This window comes from Notamacropus eugenii, chromosome 1 (assembly GCF_028372415.1).
Source record: "Notamacropus eugenii isolate mMacEug1 chromosome 1, mMacEug1.pri_v2, whole genome shotgun sequence".
In the NCBI taxonomy this organism is placed as follows: Eukaryota; Metazoa; Chordata; class Mammalia; order Diprotodontia; family Macropodidae; genus Notamacropus; species Notamacropus eugenii.
In genome coordinates, this window is record NC_092872.1 from 484549840 (window position 1) to 484569970 (window position 20131).

The 20131-nt window shown below is 39.5% G+C and overlaps 1 protein-coding gene across 1 annotated transcript in view; it reads left to right on the top strand.

The window, feature by feature from the left end:
* The window catches only part of CFAP77 (cilia and flagella associated protein 77), a 185580-nt gene extending 166316 nt beyond the window's left edge, over positions 1-19264 (top strand). Inside the window, exon 6 of the mRNA XM_072632786.1 lies at positions 18265-19264. Within this exon, the coding sequence (XP_072488887.1) occupies positions 18265-18387 (123 nt within the window). The 3' untranslated portion in view covers positions 18388-19264. The remainder of the gene's footprint in view (positions 1-18264) is intronic.
* The last annotated feature ends 867 nt before the right edge of the window (positions 19265-20131 follow it).

Below are 20131 nucleotides of genomic sequence, written 5' to 3' on the forward strand. Positions count from 1 at the left end.
AGTACTAAAACTCAATAAACAGAATCTGGAAAGGAAAACTAAAGAGGAGAAAGAGGATTAGGGTCTTCTGAAAGCTAGCAGGTTGGTGGGGGGAGAATTGAAGAAGGTATGGGACAGCTGTTCAGAGTGGACAGGACAACGATAATTGATGACAGAAAAGAACAAAGTATGTTTCTATGGGGCATAGCTACTTAATTCTTATGTTGTTTCTGTTTTCCCTGCCAAGGGGAAAATATCTTTGGACTAGAAAGGGCAGAACAAAATGGCTAATGAAAAATTAGTTAATTAATTAATCAATTCTATCAGCTATGTCAGATGGCAGAGACAGAAGTGTGCTGGTAAATGTGGAACAACTGACTTTCTATGAAGAAACATTGTATACATGATATGCTTATAAGTTTCATCTACATCATTATTTTCTCCATCACTTTCCGAAGTCCCAACAATCAGTAAAATAATACATGAAGCCCCTATTGTATAGCATTTCCAGATTCCCCAGGTGTAAGTGCTCAAAGTGCAAATATGACAATCTATTGTTATCATGCAGCCAGAACTGGCTCTAGCACACCCCTAGCCACAGAACATCTGACTTCCCTTGATGATTTCAAGTCACTATCCTTAGATTCAGACAATTGGCAAATGTGAATGATAAGTCATTGTCAGGGATCTGGAGGAGCTTGTGAGAGACAGGAAAAGCAGCCCAGGACTAGAGGAGGTAAATGTTCCAGTGTTCAAAATAGGATAGATAATGGAATCTGCAAACTCTAGGCCAATGAGCTTACCTCTTATACTTGGCAAAATCTTAACGTGATTTTTGTAAACACTTTTAAAAAGAATTTTTGATCATAAGAAACCTCCATGGCTACATCAAGAATGGGTCATACTGGACTAATCTCCTCCTCCCCACACTCACACACTTATTTTGGACAGGCTTACTTAATCAATAGAACTGGGGAGCAAAGTGTTTGATAAAGTTTCATGCTGTTCTTAAAGATGGAGAAATATGGGTTAGATAGTACAGTTAGATTCAGAGCTGATTGAATGGCTGGACTGACTGAAAGACAAGTCCTCAATTATTCAATGTCAGCTTGGAAGGAGGTCACTAATGGAGTGCTCCAGGGATCTATGCTTGTCTCTAAGCTACTTATTGTTTTAATAAATGACTTGGATAAAAACATAGATGGTATGTTTATCACATTTTCAGATGATTCAAACCTAGGATAGCTTGGATGAAAAAATCAAGATCCAAAAATATCTTGATAGATTAGAACAACAGAGAATAAGATGAAATTTAATAGGGAGATTTAATTCCAAAATCACATACCTGGATTTTAGAAAATTAACTTCTACAAGTATAAGATGGGGGGAGGCATGACTAGATAGCAGTTTATCTAGGAAAGATGGGGGAAAGTGATGAGTAGGGGGCAGGTGGTGGACTTATAATTTCCATATGCATCCACAAAGTGAAAGGGACTGAGTCAGTGATTTCATTGGAATACCTCATGAGAAAACCTGTACTTTTTCTGCAACTTTGAGTGTTGTCTAGAGCACTGAGAGGTTAAATGACTTTCCCGGAGTCATATAGCCAGTGTGATTCAGAGGTGGGACTAGTACTTCAGTCTTCCTGCCTTCAAAGTTGTTTTTTATCCACTATACCATAGTGGTGCTCTATGCTTCCAGTTACATATGGCAGTCAGAAAAAAAGATGTGATGCAATCTTGCATGGGTGAAAGTCAAAAAGGAAAAAAATCCCTAAAATTAGATCCAGCCTAAAGTGGAATAGACTACCTCAAGAGGTAGTGGGATCCTTCTCACTGAAAATCTTCAATCAAAGGTTGAATGATCAGTTTTCACTTGTATTGAAGATTTTTTTTAAAGCAAAGGTAGGATTGGACAACTGACAAGGTTCCTTATAACTGTGAAGTTCCATGATTTTACAAATGTCATGCTAAATGCCTGATAACATTTTCTGGGTCTCAGATGTGATCAAATGAGACACTGTATGTTAAACACATTGCAAGCCTTAAAACACTATATATTATTACTTATATATGATATAATACATAATAAATATTGTTGTTTATTATTATTATTTATTATTATTATTGAGAGACAGAATGGCATAGTGGATAGAGAGCTGACCTCACGACAGTAAGATGTGGGTTCAGTCTTACCTGTAATGCATCCTGGCTATGTGATGCTGACCAAGTCACTTAACCAATGTGCTCAAGGTAACTCTGTAAGAGAGAGATTCTTAACTTGGGGTTCATGAACTTAAAAAACATTTTTTGAAATCTGGGGATGGAACCAAGATGGCACAATAAAAGCAAGGACTTACTTGAGTTCTCCCCCAAGTCCCTCCAAATACCTGTAAAAATGACTCTAAATAAATTCTAGAGCAGCTGGACCCACAAAATGACAGAGTGAAACAAATTTTCAGCCCAAGACAAGCTTAAAGGTTGACAGGAAAGGTCTGTTGCACTGGTCTGAGAGAGAAGTGCAATCCAGCCCCCGAGCAAACCTGGAGCAGGCCTTAGGGGACTGAATCACTGGCAGTTCTGGTGGTCTCCAGACATTTCAACCCACAGACGCCAAAGTCAACTTAGAAAACCAGTAAGAAAGGTCTGTTGGACCTGGGTGAGAAAGGAGTATGGTCTGGCTGCAGCCTTGGGATGGCAGTGGCAGCAGCTGCTTCCTGAGTTCTGGGGACACAGATGGTGGGGGAAATTGAACAGTTGATCAGAGGGGGATTGCAATCATCTCTTTGCTGGCACTGAGGCAGGATTTTCTTGCTTTGTACATGCTTGGATCTGGGTCACAGTCCTAGGTGAGGAGTGCTGGTGTGGCAGAGTTAATGTCAGCAGTGGAGAGGGAATCCTCCTCACACAGAAAAGAGTACGTGTGGTCACTCACAGACCAGAGCACAGGCCAGGAGAGGAGTAAACACCTCTCCTTTGATCATATCACTTTGGAACAACTGAAAATTGACAGGTTCCTAGAAGGATCTCTGAAAACAGCTGTACAAAACTCCTTAAACTTGAGGCAATACACCCTCCACACTGCAGGCATAATCCTACCCTAGCAAAGAGTGAAAAAGTCAAGTAATTGGCTAGGAAAATGAGCAAGCAGTGAAAAAAACTCAAACCATATAATCTTATTTTGGCAACAAAAAAGATCAAATCATACAACCAGAAGAAGATAATAAAGTCAAAGCTCCTACATCCAAAGCCTCCAAGAAAAAATATCAGTTGGTCATAGGCCATTAAAAGACCTCAAAAAGAATTTTGAAAATCAAGTAAGAGAAGCAAAGGAAAAATTAGGAAGAGAAATGAGAGTGATGTGAGAAAATCATGAAAAACAAGTCAACAGCTTGGTAAAGGAGATTACCCCTAAAATACTGGAGAAAATAATACCTCAAAAAATAGACTAACCCAAATGGCAAAAGAGGTCCAAAAAAACAATGAAGAGAATGCCTTAAAAAGTAGAATTAGCCAAATGGAAAAGGAGGTTCCAAAGCTTCCTGAAGAACATAATTCCTTAAAAATTAGAATGGAGCAAATGGAAACTAATGATTCTATGAGAAATCAAAAAATTATGAAACAAAACCAAAAGAATGAAAAAATAGAAGTGAATGTGAAATATCTCATTGGAAAAACAACTGACCTGGAAAATAGATTCAGGAGAGATAATTTAAAAATTATTGGACTACCTGAAAGTGCTGATCAGAAAAAAAAACCTAGACATCATCTTTCAAGAAATTATCAAGGAAAACTGCCTTGATGTTGTAGAACCAGAGGGTAAAATAGAAATTGAAATAATCTACCTATCACCTCCTGAAAGAGATCCTAAGAGGAAAACTCCTAGGAATATTGTAGTCAAATTTCACAGTTCCCAGGTCAAGGAGAAAATGTTGCAAGCAGCCAGAAAGAAATGATTCAAGTATTATGGAGCCACAGTCAGAATAAAACAAGATTTAGCAGCTTCTACATTAAGCAATCAGAGGGCTTGGGATATGATATTCCAGAGGACAAAGAAGCTAGAATTAAAACCAAGAATCACCTACCCAGCAAAACTGAATATAATCTTACAGGGGGGGAAATGGATATTCAATGAAATAGAAGACTTTCAAGCATTCTTGACGAAAAGATCAGAGCTCAATAGAAAATTTGACTTTCAAATACAAGACTCAAGAGAAGCATGAAAAGGTAAACAGGAAAGAGAAATCATAAGGGCCTTAATAAACTGTTTACATTCCTACATAGAAAGATGATATTTGTAACTCTTGAGACTTTTCTCAGTATTAAGCAGGGTGAGTTGAATATGAAGGCATGATATCTAAAAAATAAAATTAAAGGGTGAGAGAGGAATGTACTTGGAGGAGAAAAGGAAAGGTAGAATGGGGTAAATTATTTCACATAAAAGAGGCAAGAAAAAGCCTTTACAGTGGAGGGGAAGAGGGAGGAGGTGAGAGGGAATGAGTGCACCTTATTTTCATCAGATTTGACTTAAGGAGGGAATAACACACATGCTCAACTACATATGGAAATCTATCTTACCCTACAGGAAAGTAGTGGGGAAGGAATAGGAGAGGGGGGATGATAGAAGGGAGAACAGATTGGGGGAGGAAGTAATCAGACAGAAGCACTTTTGAGGAGGGACAGAGTCAAAGGAGAGAATAGAATAAATGGGGAGCAGGATAGGATGGAGGGAAATATAGTTAGTTTTTCACAACATGACTATTATGGAAGTGTTTTGCATGACTACATATGTATAACTTATATTGAAATACTTGCATTCTCAATGAGGGTGAGTGGGTGTATCACCAAGGCAATATTCACAGCACTGGTGATGACTATGGATATGCCAGTGTAGTTCTCAGTCACAAAATACAAAAGATTCTCCATATAGAAGGCAGAAGAAAAACATTTATTTAAGCACCAAAAAGCCAAATCCCAGAACCAGAAAGCAAAATCTGTCATGGTGACCAAGAAGTTAATAAACATGATCACAGCAAAGGGCAAAGCCATTCTCAAACCTCCCCTCCTTCAGGCAGGGCCTTCTAACTATTAGCTGTTACAATATGTCATTTGGGTCCCTGTCAGTGGGCCTGTGTGAGTGGGTCTATGTCAGTTGACCTGTGTTCTTTCCCCTCTGACCTGACTCCACTCAGTCACTTCCTCCTGGTTCTGTTCTACCCTTCCTGTTCTGCTTCTTCAGCAAGCTCCTCCCACCATATGTGAGCCAGGCTTCCAAATCATATGGGCCTATTAATTAATGAGAAAGATCTTTCCATTTAAATTACCATTACAGTGGGGAGGGAGGGAAGGGAGAGAATGTGAGACTCAAAGTATTAAAGACAAATGTCAAAAATTGTTTTTACATGCAACTAGGAAATAAGTTATACAGGCAATGAGGTATAGACATCTCTCTTACCCTACAGGAAAATAGAAGGGAAGAGGATAAGAAAGGGGGGGCAACAGTGATAGAAGGGAGGACAATTGGGGGAGGTGTTATTTAGAATGCCTGCTGTCTTGGAGTGGGGAGAGGGGAGAGATGAGGAGAAAATATGGAACTCAAAGTCTTGTGGAAATGGATGTTGACAATGAAAACAAATTCATTAATAAAAAAGAAAAAAGTAAGTTAAGAAAAATTAAAAAAAAATTTTCAGCTCCAAATTCTCAATTCCCTCCAATCCCTTCTTTGTCTATTGATGAAGCAAGAAATGTAATACTTGTTTTGCATATTAAGTCATGCAAAAATTTCCACATTAATTATCTTGGGTGGGGGGGAAGCAAGAAGAATAAAATTTTTAAAAATATGCTTCAAACTGCACTCAGTGTCCATCAGTTCTCTCTCTTTGGAGGTAGATGGCATTTTCTATCATGAATTTTTTGGAATTGTCATGGATCATTGTATTGACCAGAGTAGTCAAGTCTTTCACAATACTGCTGTTACTGTAAACAATGTTCTACTAGATTTGTTCACTTTACTTTGTAATAGTTCTTATAAATCTTCTTAGTTTTTATGAAACCATTCTCTTCATCATTTCCTATAGCACAATAGTATTCCATCACAGTGATACCACAACTTGTTCAGTCATTCCCCAATTGATGGGCATTCCCCCCAGTTTCCAAATCTTTGCCACCACAGAAAGAGCTGATATATACGTATATATATAATATATAGATAGAGAGATAGAAAGATAGATAGATATAGATAGATAGATAGATAATATATGTATATATATTTACATAAGGGCATTTTTCTTTTTTTAATCTACTGAATATAGACCTAGCAGCAGTATTATCAAAAGTCCATGAACTTAAATAAGTTTTTTGATAACTATATTTCAGCATAATTAGTTTCCTTTGTAATCTTGACATTTTATATTATGTATTTTAAAAACATCATTCTAAGGGACTCATGGACTTTCTTTACCAGATGACCAAAGGGGTCCAAGACACACACACAAAAAATACTAAGATTATTAGGTACAGAGAAGGTGCTGATCTGCATTGGCAGAGGGAGTCTCCTCACCTGTTACCCAGTGAAATCACAGGTCTGATCCATATCCTATTATCATTATGAAGCAATAGGGTGTAGGAAGAGTCTCTGGTCTTAGGTTCTATTCTGGGAACAGAAAATGCTCAGTCTTTATGTTTCCAAACGATACATCCTTAGGAGGGCTCCATTACTGATTTTTAGGGCAGGATTTCTCAAACTTTCTTTTTCTTATGACACAATATGATCCTTTGTGATGAGGAATTACAGGGGAGCACTGAGAGATTTCATGCATGCACATGCAATGCTAAGCATACATTTCATACAATTTGGAGACACTCAAGCATATATACATGTGATTTCAAGTGTAAGTAACTTCCTCTGTGAATGAAAATCCGCATGTTCTCTGCAATGTACAGTATTTAGGCAATCTAATTTCCTAGGCACCACTAGGAAGCTCATGGCACATGTGACATATGTCAGAGATAATCCTTTGATCACCATTACAGGGTATGCCCAGAGGTAGATCATTCTTAGTTATGACCTGTTCACATGACTGAAACCACAAGTGAAACCTTATGGGGGAAGCAGGGAAATTTTCTTTCTTGATATAAAACTGCTTTGGTCTTAAAAATTTGAAGAGATCATAGTCTTTGATGAAGAAGGTGGGAGATTAACTTAGCCACAAAGCCAGAGCACCATGCAAATGAGATGAATATTCGTTTGAAAAAGAGTGGAGATGAAAATGATCAAATATTTCAGGACTATTGAAAAAATTAAGCTAGTAGGAGAACAAACCATTTAAGTGACCAACTAACTGTCCTTGGAGATAATGTTATCCTAGTAAATTACTTAAAAATATAAATTGGGAAATGATGAATTAGAATTTAGGCAGTTGTTCTATACTTACATCTTGAACTAATTTCTGTTCTACAAATGCCTATGAACTTAAGCCACCCCAAATTTGACTTGATCACTGATCTAGGACTATGATTTTAAAGTGCCCCTCATTAGAACAGACAACCTCCCAATGTGACGAACAAAATGCAAAACTCCTTCTTTTTATTCTCTCCCACCTTTTCCCCCTCCCCCCAACTATATTCAGATTAGTGGATTTTAAAAATAAATTCTTTAGGGTAATTTTTTTTCCCTTAACCTGGTTAATAGTTCTTATTCTCCTCTTCCATTTCCCATTGTGGTGTCCAAATGTCAATCTGGGAAGGTCAGAAGCATCATAACAGAATCACCTTGTTATCTATCAATGAGCATGGACTAAATGAAATCACCTCCAGGAAGGACTACATTTAAATCACTGAGAGCATAGGACACCAATTCCCCATATTCCAGGTATCCTTTAAGGGCCTGGTAATTCCTCTGGATTTGGGAAAATACTGCTGGGCCTTAAGAAAAGACAGGTTGGCCCAAGAAACTAGACATATATTGAACTCTTTACTGTTAGGCTTGTGAATTCATGTAACACTGATTTTGTTCTTTCTTTTATCCCCTTGATATTCCTGGGCACTATTTTACAAAGCAAAAAAGACATATTAAGTGTTACCATGATCCCTGAGTAATAGGGAAAGCCAGAAGATCCTGTTCCCCATAGGAGTCACTCTGTCTCTGCTCTTAGAAAATATACATCATAGAGTGCTAGAAAAGGGCCTTAGAGATCATTTAGTCTAAACTCATACCTGACAAATAAAGAACTAAGGCTCAGAGAATTAAATGAACTGTCCAAGGTACCCAATCAGCATCACGACTAGGATTCAATTCCCTTACTTCATGCTCATTCCTCTAAGTCACATTGCCTCTTTTTTTTTCATTTTGAAGAAATCAATGAGTAGAAAGGAAATGCTAGTCTCCTTTGACAAGGTAGGCTGAGGAGACTTTCCCAAGCCAAATGTGAAAGCATAAATAAAAAATGGCCATTGTAATCCAAGATTCTAGAATCCAATTTGCTGCCCTCTGGTCTTGTCTATTCCTGGACTCATAGAGCTTAATTATGAGTTGTATGAATTACCATGTACTAAGTAGAATCCAGCATGTCAACACTACACCTTACCCTCACCCCTACACTCACCTCTTACTCCAGATCACATAGTTACCATCTCCACAATGAATCCAGCTTGCTCATGAACATTAAGAGCTTTCTTCAGGAAAAGGATCAAAATGGAGTTAATAATTCAAGAGTGTCGGGGAAACAGAGTTCACAATTTGGTACTTAAGAAAAAGGTGAAAATAAATAATTTCAGCTTAGTGTGGTGGTAAAAATTTTGAGTTGAGCATCAGGAAAACTGAGTTCTAGTGCCAACTTGGACAATAAGAAAAACAAACATTTATTACTGTGTACCAGGCATTCTGCCAAGTGCTTTACAAATATTATCTCATTTGATCCTCACAAAAATCCTGGGAGTTAAGTACTATTATTATCCACATTTTAGAGTTGAGGAAACTGAGGCAAACAGAGGTTAAGTGACTTACCTAGGGACACATGACTAGTAAGTATCTAAGGCCAGATTTTAACTCAGATTTTCCCTACTCCAAGCCTAGTTGTGCCACCTAGATGCCTCCAATAATCAGTTATGTGACCTTTCTCTGCATCTTAGTTTTCTTCATCTTTGTAATTAGCAAATTGCACTAGATGACATTTGGAATTACTTCCAGCTCTCACATTCCCAGTTCTAAAACCCCTTAGAGTTCTAACATTCCGTGTTCTAAGAGCCCTTTTAGTTCTAAAATTCCATTTCCTAAAGCCCTTTCCAGGTGACATTCTAGGTTCTAACTACTCTTTCAGTTCTGACATTTTATATTCTGTGTCCTGACATTCTATATTCTAAGTTCCCTTCTAGATCTAAAATCCTATGGCTATGATCCAGAACAGTAGTAGAGTGGCAATGTAAATGACAAATGGTGCCCTCTTGGATATAGATAGATGAAATATTTATTAAATGCTTACTGAACACCAGGCACTGTTCTAGGTGCTAGGGATATAAAATCAAGAAAATAGGACAGTCCCTACTCTAAAGGAGCTTATGTTCTAATTGAGGAAGACAAAGCATTAAGAAGAGTTGGAAAGGAATAAGGAAGGAGAATGGGATGAGGAGAGCGGGGAAGGGAGTACATGGGCAGGGACAAAGTAGCTGCTGGTATAAAGGTGATGCAGTCCCAAGACAGAGCAGTGTGGCTTGAACTTCTCAGGATAGGGTAGTTACAAGCAGGGACTAACCAATCAGGAATTAGGTCTTAGGATGGAGTTATCTTCAGAGCGGGCAAGATGCTGTCATGGAAGTAGAGCAGATCAGACAGTAAACAAAAATCTCTATTCCTTCTAAAAACATACAAATGCAAATCTGTTTCAGAAATAAAGCAATGTGCTAGTGTCCACCCATGCCCAATCAGATCTGGCTTATTGGGACTAGTTTTATTTTGCTAACCCATGTGGAAACCCTTGTCCCAGATCACTGTTAATAGTCAGAGGGGATCTTACCTTATTTACTTACATTGACCTTATATCACCTCAGAGCTCCTTTCTGTGAAACTGCCTCCTGCCAAAGCCATTACATTTTCTGAGCTTGAGGCAGATACAGACTCTGGATGGCTTAATTTGGAAGCAGCTCAGAAGAAATTCCTTGTTCCTGGGTACCCTGTGTCCTCAAATTTGAGGTCTTTGGGGTCATGCCTACACAGGTGATTTAAGCTCGAAATTTAATTAGCCTCCTTCTTTCCACTTAAGCTGGCTTTTTCTGGGGGAAATTGGGTAAAGAGCATTAGAGGTGCTGTCAGCTTCCTTACTGAGCAATAACCTTCACTCAGCTCATAGAACATATATTGTCTGTAAGAAATCTTAGAAACCATCCAAACCAATTGTCTTATTTTACAGATGGGGAAATTGAGACTCAGTAAGGAGAAGGGGCTTACTTAAGGTCATCTAACTAGTTAGGCACAGAACCAAGACTGCTACCTCCTAGTCTCCTAGAGATTACTATTCAAATTCTGTCCTATTCACTACTTTGCAAAAGGGGCCTCTCTCTTGGAGTTTAGCACTCTCAAGGCTACCTTAATCAATGCCCTGGGGTGTCCATTCCCTTCTTGGTCCCTAAAGGGGTTTTCCAGGCAGCAACTAGACTTTGGATAGAAGGCTTCCTATGTGCCTTAGGTCCTGTGGAAGATAATAAACTGATCCAATCACTGATACATTTCCTTTGAATCTACTCATGTGTGCCTGGAATAAACCCTGTGTATTTTGACCTCCAATGCCTTTAGTCAAGCCAGTTCCCTCACCTGAAATCTCCTTCCTACTCGTCTCGGCATGTGTACTTAAAGTCCAGCTCAAGCCCTGCTTCCCCAGTGAACCTATGAAGGCTTTCTTGACCACACCGTGATCTCCCTCCTACTGTTCTCCTTTGAATTCATTGCACTTCTTATCTGTACAGTACACTCACAGAGCCTTTACTCATTCATATACTGCCTTGTGACATCTGTTATACTGTTATTTGACTTTTCATATCTCCCCATGAACCGTTTGAGGGTCAAAGATTATTTTTCCATTCATCTTTGTATCTTCAACCGGCCCAGAATACAGTAATCATACTAGCAGCTCATATTACCACAGTCCTTTGAGACCTTTTGTCCTCACAAAAATTCTCTGAGGTAGGTCGTATATATTTCATTATCTTCATTTTACAGATAAAGAAACTAAGGCCCAGGAGGTTGAGTTGCTCAGGGCAACACACCTGGGAATTGTCAGAGTCCTAGGAACTTAGGACTAGGAGTCTCTTCACTCCAAGTTCCATTCTGTTTCCACTGTACCACACTACCTCTTTTGGCTCTTAGGAGACGTGTGTAGGTGACTGGGATATGACCAGAGCTTCAGCTTTCCTCAGTTAGGGGCTGTGGATGATTGAATACTGGGATCTAAAGCAGTTTGCTAATGATCTGTTACACCTGTTCACGCTGCCTAAATGCTGAGTAATATCTGTGTAATTAATGGTAAATGTTGGGGGTTAGAGGTAGGCTGAGGAGAGAGTAAGTCACACGGCCTATAAAATTCAAGGGCCATCTCTAACCAATGTGTTAAAATAGAGTGTTTCCCTAAAGCATGATGGCCAGTTGGGTCTATCCCAATCTCCTCTCTCCCATCTCACTCTTTCTCTTGCTCTCTTTCTGTTCCAATGTCTCACTCTCTCCTAAGCGCCCTCTCAGTATTTGCTCTTTCTCTCCTTCCTGCTCCCTCTTACTCTCATTTTTGGCATGTAGAAACAGAAGGAATTGTTTTCTGAAAGTGAAGGGTTGAATAATAACACCCTAAACTTATACATTCACTTGAGGTTTACAAAACATTCTTAATAAAACAACTTTGTGGAACAGACAGTGCAAGTATTCTTATTCCCATCTTCCAGACCAGGAAATCGATATCTGGAGGGATCAGTGGCTGTCCCAAAGCTCATAAATGCAGTCTTTTGTAGTGGAAAGATCACAGGCCCTTTCAGGAGATCACCCGGAATCCTTGACACTAGTCACCTCAGCTTTGTGACTGTGGACAAATCACTCCACCTTTCCAAGCCTCATATGATGGTGAGAATAACATCTGTAGTATTTTCCTTAACAGCATATTTGTTGTGAGGGTCAAATAATATAACGGATGTAAGACAATTTGCAAACTCTAAAGCACTGTATAAATGTCAGTTATAATTATTATTTCATAAAGTACTTTGCAAACATTAAAGTACTATTTGAATGCCAGCTATTATTACAGCATGTTACTTCTCAAAAGAACAAGAACAAAATCTTGGCTTCACTGACCACTCGTGTTGAGCATTGGCATCGAGTATTTCTTAAAGATGTATCTGTCCAGGCATAGTCAAATTTTTTCATGTCCAATTTCTTCTCCCAAGTGCTCTCACTCATTTTATGTCAGTGGTTAAAATTTTCAGGTTCCCCTGCACCTAATCAGTCAGATTCTTGGAGCCTTAAGCAGTAATCATGTGTGAAAGTCTACCTGGATATCTTGGTAGAGTTAAGTTTTGGGTCTGAAGCAAGTTGTTTGGTAGAGTTAACAGGTCCCAAACAACTTGCCTCAGACCCAAAACTTCATGTTACGTAGGGGCTGATGATACTGAGGTAACCAGAGCAGAAGGTGACAGTAGTAGGACAAAATAAAGTCATGTAAACTTTCTTCTTCCCCCAGTCAGCATTAAGACAAAATAAAGAAGTCCCTCATCCTTTCAGACCCAGAGCCACTTTCATCTGTCTTATTTATTTAAGTCATATTTCACATACTCTTTGAAGGCATGGAATGCTTTTTAAAAGTATTTTTATTTATGTCATTAAATATTTCCAAATTACATGTAAATTTTTTTACATTTATTTTTTAAAATTTTAGAGTTCCCTTTTTTTATTATGAATCCTTTGGAAATGTCTTATATCACTGTATTGATCAGTGTAGCCAAGTCTTTCACAGTTGACTGTCATTACAACACTGCAGTGACCATGCACAATGATCTCCTAGTTCTTCTCACTTCACTTTGTATCAGTTCATGTAGGTGTTACCATATTTTTCAAAAAGCACCCCCTTATCATTTCATATAGCACAATAGTATACCATCAAAATCATATGACACACCTGGATTAGCCATTCCCTAATTGATGAGCATCCCCTCAATTTTGCATCATCTTGATCAGAGAAATTAAGTCTTTCACAACCGATCATCCTTATTACATTGTGTTAGTGTGTACAATATGTCCTTGGTTCTACTCACTTTACTTTGCATCAGTTCTTATAAGTCTTCCCAGGTTTTTCTGGAACCAATCTTTTCTTACAACACATCATTTCTTACAACACAATAGTATTTCATCACAACCATATACCACAATTTGTTCATCCATTCCCCAATTGTGGGCATTATCTTGAATTTCCAATTCTTTGCCACTACAAAAAAAAGTCGTTACAAATATTTTTGTACCCATAGGTCCTTTTCCCTTTTCTTTGATATCAGGAACTGTTGTAGCATTTTCTTTGTATTATCAGTGCTCATCACACTGCCTGACACATAGTTGGATTCTTAATAAATGCTTATTGATTGGTTGGTTAGTTGGCAGGGGTAGGCAGGAGGGGACCATGCTGAAGAGTGTGATTTGACCATGGAGTTCCCTGAGTAGTTCCTAAGATTAGTTCCCATTAGGTGTGCAGTGATCATAACAATGATGATAATCCTCATCTAATAGCTAGAGGGACAGTCAGTGTGGCCTAGTAGATGGATTTGGAAATCTAGAGAAGGAAAGTGATGGTTAAGGTCATACATCTATTATTTATATAGATGTATGTATACACATGTATGTATATACATGTATACACACATATATGTATGTATGACTTCAACACAGGTCTTCTGGTTTTGTTCCCATTATACATATTTACCTTTTCTAAATTCTCTCTCCCTCCTCCCTTTCTCTCCATATTGTTTTTTACTTTTCCATTCTTCCTGTCCCTGCTTTTCTTTCTCTTCTACCTATGCCTTAGACACTTATAAGCTTGACTGAATCCTTTAGTGACACACAACTGGCTAGCTCCTTCCGGCTTATACTGTGAGGAACAACCACCTCAGGAGACACGTCTTTTTCCTGAAGGTGAATTCTCCAGTTATTCCCTCCAAATCCTAAGGGAACTTGAAGATTTCTTACCCTATCCCCTTCCTAGGTAATTTAATTTTTATTTTTTTAGACAGAGTCTCTCAATTTCTCCCAGGCTGGAAGTTAAAGAGCTACTCATGGACTCAGTTCCACTCAGATCAGCACAAGACCTTTGCTGACCCATTCCTAACTTAGGCCATTTCACCCCTCCTTAAGCAACCTGGTGGTCTCCCACTCCCAGGATCCTTCCATGTTGGTGCCCAACAACCCACTGCAACTCAGAACTACAGAGTTCAAGGGATTTGTCATCCTCAGGCTCCCTAGTTGCTGGGATCACAGGCACATGCCACCATCCCCTGCCTTGCCAAGTAATTTGAAAGGAGGCATCACTCTGCCAGAAAAGATCATTTTAGGGGAAAGACTTGTACAGTTATTAGACAGAGTTTTCTTCTATCTGGAGTGAGATATTTCTGAGATGATGGCAGCAGATGGAAAGATGTTTTCCATCATTTTTTTAGAAAGATGGGAATGCTCAAATATTGATTACATAAAATTTTAACCAAAAAGGCTTACACTTCTTTTCTTGGATTTGTCTTTCTTATATGTTTCCTTCCACAGAGTAGTATAAAGAGTTTTTTTTCTTGGATTTTGACTAAGATAACATAGCATACTAGATACTCTAGTCTCATCAGCTGCTAACAAGTACTTTGCAAACCTTTGAGCACCATATGAATGTGAGTTATTATTACTATTAATCAGATTATCTTTAATTCAATTCAGTGTTATCCAATAACTTTTCATTCAGAACCTATTCTGGGCAAGGAACTTTGATAGGCAGTGAGCATTCAAGGATAAAAAAACAACATAAACTCTGCCCTTTCAAGGGGGTTGGGTGGAGAGAAGAGGAGAGGAGAGGAAAGAAGAGGAGAGGAGAGGAGAGGAGAGGAGAGGAGAGGAGAGGAGAGGAGAGGAGAGGAGAGAGAGAGAGAGAGAGAGAGAGAGAGAGAGAGAGAGAGAGAGAGAGAGAGAGAGAGAGATATGTTAGGCACTATGCCTATACAGATAAGCAAGACAGTCTCCACCCTCCAGGAGCTTATATTCTAAAGACAACACATAAAGGTGAACTGGAAAAGGGGAAATGAGATAGTGGAGGAGGAGGGTACCAGTGTCAGGACATGATGAAGAAGTGATTGGGAGGAGTCATAGAGACCTGGGCCCTGGCTAGATAAGACAAAAAAATTTTTCACCCAAGTCTCTGGCAAGGCAGAGAAGGTTGTAGCATGGGGTCAAAGCTAGAAGTGTTGTGGAGGATTCCACCCACATCCCCGCAATCCCTGCCACCATTCCCCAACAAGACAAGGCAAAAACTCTCCTACAAAAGCATTTAGCATCTACTAGGGACAGGGGCTTCCCCAAACTATATCAAAGTTCATGGAAGAAGTGATATTGACCTAGCCCAGGGCTGGGGAACCTGCAGCCTCGAGGTCACATGTGACCCTCTAGGTCTTCAAGTGCGATTCTTTGACTGAATCCAAACTTCACAGAATAAATCCCCTTAATAAAAGGATTTGTTCTGTAAAACTTGGACTCAGTCAAAAGTCTGCACCTGAGGACCTAGAAGGCCATATGTGGCCTGGAGACCACAGGTTCCCTAACCCTCATCTAGTCCTCAAAGGAAGAGGAGAATGTCAATAGCCAAAAGCCATGTAGTACATTTGGAGTATGAGATTGGTCTGTGTGACTGTGCACAAGTGGGAAGTAAAAGAAAAAGAAAACATTGGAGAAGAACAAGTAGTCTGATTTGGCTGCAAAGTTGTGAAGAAGAGTATTATGAAATAAGACTGGAAATATAACTGTGGAGGATCTTCAGTGCTAGACTAAAGAATTTGCCTTTTGCACCACAGGCATCTTCTGAAGGCTATACGCTTCAAAGATGACAATATGCATTTGTATGAAATATCATCTTTGGTTTAAAAAAAGCCCTTACACTTACAGGTAACAGGGAACCCCTGACATGGGATCATTCCCACACTGAAACTTTGGGGGACATTGCTCCATTTTGGGATGCTGAACCTTAGATGGAAGCACTTCTTCCCCCTATTATATTTGATGGGTTCTATAACAATTTGGGGGGCCTAAATACTACAAAGTTTCTGCATAGGGAACCCTGGGAAGTATTGAAAACCCATCAAGAAATCTCCCTTTGCCTGGTGGCTAGTTCATTCTTTGAATCATGGGAAAATAGGAAAGTAAAGGCAGTGTTGAGTATTAGATTCTATTCTATTAGGATTCCACTTCACTATGAAATAATACTTATTAAACAACCATCTATGTGGAGCTACACTTAACACATTGTAAAATATAAATTTAACTTATAGAAGTGCCACTTTGTGACATTTTTCATTTCACTATTCCACATATATACTTTCCTTCTTAAGGCCTTTACTCAGTTATTTGTCATTTTTTTTGCAAATAATGCTAAAAAGATGAATGCAACAGCACATGGGCAGTCATTCTGTGACGGTTTACTTTAGGCTACAATTTCTAGTATTACATTGCATCTAAAAGTAGGGGCTACCTAATCTCTAAGCATTCACAATTTTCAACAGACAAATGTGACAACACATGTAGGAGGGAGGTGGAGCCAAGATGGTGGAGTAAAAGCAAGGACTTCCCCTGAGCTCTCCCCCAAAGCCCTCCAAATACCTGTAAAAAAAAATGACTAAACAAAATCTAGAGCTATAGAACTCACAAAATGACAGAGTGGAACAAATCCCCAGCCTAAGACAACCTGGGAAGTCAACAGGAAGGGTGTTTTGTATCCAGTAGGAAGCAGAGCACAGTCTGGTGTGGGCTGCACAGGCACAAACTGGCCTGAGTAGGCCTCAGGGGAGTGAATCATTGGCATCTGTTGCAGTTTCCAAACTTTTCAACCCACAAACACCAAAAAGGGCAGTGGGAAAACTCTGTGGGACCTGGGTGAAAAAGGAGTATGGGGTCAGGTGTGGTCCAGCTCCAGCCCCAGGGCAGTGTGGGTGTTAGTGGCAGCAGCAGCAGCAGTAGCAGCACCAGCATGGCAGAGGCTGTTTCTGGAGCTCTGGGCCCACAGATGGTGGGGGATCGAGTAGCTGATACAAAATCCCTGAAGCCACCCCAACTGGAAGCAGAGTTCTACCTTGGTAGAGAGTTAAAAAGTCAAGTGTTTGGCTGGGAAAATAGTAAAGATCAAAAAGGAACTCAGACGATTGAATCTTACTTTGGTGACAAGGAAGATCAGGGCATACAATCACAGGAGGGCAGCAGAGTCAAAGCTCCTCCATCCAAAGCCTCCAAGAGGAATATGAATTGGTCTCAGGCCATGAAAGAGCTCAAAATGGATTTTGAAAATCAAGTAAGAGTAGTAGAGGAAAATTTGGGAAGAGAACTGAGAGTGGTGCAAGAAAAGCATGAAAAACGAGTCAACAACTTGCTAAAGGAGACCCAAAAATACTGAATAAAATAACACCTTAAAAAATAGACTAACCCAAATGACAAAAGAAGTCCAAAAAGTCAATGAGGAGAAGAATGCCTTAAAAAGCAGAATTGGCAAATGGAAAAGGATAACACATATAAGAAGAAAAAGAAACAAGGGGATTAAAGAAGGAGGGAAAAGGGAGAGAGAAGAGAAAAAGGGAAGGAAAAAAAGGGGAAAGGAAAGAAAGTTCACCCCATGAAGGAAACATGGGAAGCAAAAGGAAAGAAAAGATGGAAAGATGTAATCACATGAAGAACAAGCATTAGGTTTCTGTGTGGTGAGTTTTATATGTCAAACCAACAGGCAGCTGGTGGGGCAGCACTTGGTCTGGAGTTTAAATCTGGCCTCCACTACTAGCTGTGTGATCCTGGGCAAGTTACTTAACCTGTCTGCCTCAGTTTGCTCAACTATAAAATGGGGCTAATAATAGCACCTATTTCCCTGGACTGATGTGAGGATCAAATGAGATAATATTTGTGAAAAGTATTTATCACATTGTCTGGAACATAGTAGGTATTATAAAAGCAGGACAGCAGAGGTCAAGGAGGGGGTCTTTAAGTATGAGGTGATGTTTTTCCTTTGCTCATTTTCACCAACCCATTTTCCCTTTATGTCTACAGGTGAACCGCCAACTTGATACATTCCCATCTGAGAAAGCTCGCCAGAGGGCATACAAATCCCACTATGAGGAGTTCTCAGTACGCCAAGGAACCCTGCGTATGGGCAACTATACCCATCCCTAGACACTTGACTTTTATAAGAAACCCTTTTAGTGTGATAGGAAATTCCCTGGATAGATTTTAGAGTATGGTGGGCCTACCTTTTCTGCCCTTATTGAGACAAAACCCCCATGTCATTTGATGGGGATTCTGCCTTTGTAAGGACCTCAGAATCAGCCCTCAAGCCAATGATATTTGATGACTTCCTATTTTTTTTAGGTCAAAGTGCACTAGTACCTCCTTCCCACTTCCTTACTGGAGAATCATCTTCCCTTAGCATTCTAAATCAATAGTCTATCCCATCCTCTCTTCCCATACCCTCTTCTGATGTGAAGAACCTGAGTTCAAGGCATTTGCCCAAGGAACCATGTCAAGGTCATATCACACAGCCTTCTAACACTCAAGGCTATGAACAACAGACAATGACTTTCCTGCTGAGTTTAACATCAACATATTCTGACATCCCCTGCTTTCTCTCCTGAACTTTAGTTCTCCTTTTTGGATTTATGAACACATGCATGTGAGTGCCAGTTCTCTTGGTTCCAGTCTACCATGGATCTTCCTAGGAAGTCATTGGAACCTTTAGGGTCTGGACTGTTCAAGTTCTCCAATGATGCATTATCTTTCAAGCTATGAAACCATTCCAGTATCCCTCATCTATGGGAAGGCTGCTAGGGTTAGCATTATTTAGATGCCTTCCTAAAGAGAGAGAGAGAGACTTCCAAGGAAAAGAGAGGGCTACAGGAATGTCTTCTCAATATGTAATTGTTCTGGTCGATCTCCTTGGCCATTCTTCACATTATGGAAGCACCTTTTCTGTCTATTCTCCAGTACCTTTTGTCAGAGCTTATATATAGAGATTCCACAGTTCTGTATTTTAATTAAATACCTTGATTTGCCATTCTTCTCTCATGTCCATATTTGAATAACTTAGCAATATATCTACAATACTAATGATGGAACCAAAGGGAATTTAGGGGCTAATAGAAGTTTCATGGGGGAGGAAGGTTTCTCTTAGCAAATATCTAGATCAAAGTGGTTGGGACCCTACTGCTCTATCTCTCTCCTCCTCCCTCCCACCATGATTAGAATGTCAGAAGATAGTAGTTAAAAACCACACAATAGAACCTAAGCGCCAATGCCCTTCCTGTCTAAACTTTGTATATCTCCCCTCCCCCTTTACCCACCCATTGCTCTATGCAGCAGATACTTAAGGGCTACAAAGCACTTTGCTTTCCATCCAGTATCCCATTTGATCCGTACAACAAACCCTGTAAAGTCTGTAGTGTGAGTATTAGTGTCCTCATTTTACAGATGAGGAAATTGAGTATCAGACAAATGAAGGGATTTGCCAATGATTATTAAGTAGAGAAGATCATGTCTGAACCATGGCTTCTGCCACCAAGTCCATTTCTCTGTCCATGGTATCATATAGCTTCTAATGCTAGCTGGATTAGCCCCCCACAGATTATGAAGCATCACCCTATTTAGCTGGTCTTTAAGGTTCCTTCCCACTCCTACTCTATAAATCTATTAGTCTATCACTACTCTAGGTGGGATACTCTGGCTGGTTCTCCTAACTCTGAAAGAACATGTCTGTAGCTACTAAATTGAAGAGCAAAGTCCAAGACCTTTTAGAAGCTCTTTCCACAACGATAATATCATACCTCCTTCTGTGATCATATTCTTCAAAAACACTAAAGTGACCCCCTGAAAGTCAGATGATCCTTGCTCAGGCGATAGATGCTATAAGAGAAAACATCAATAG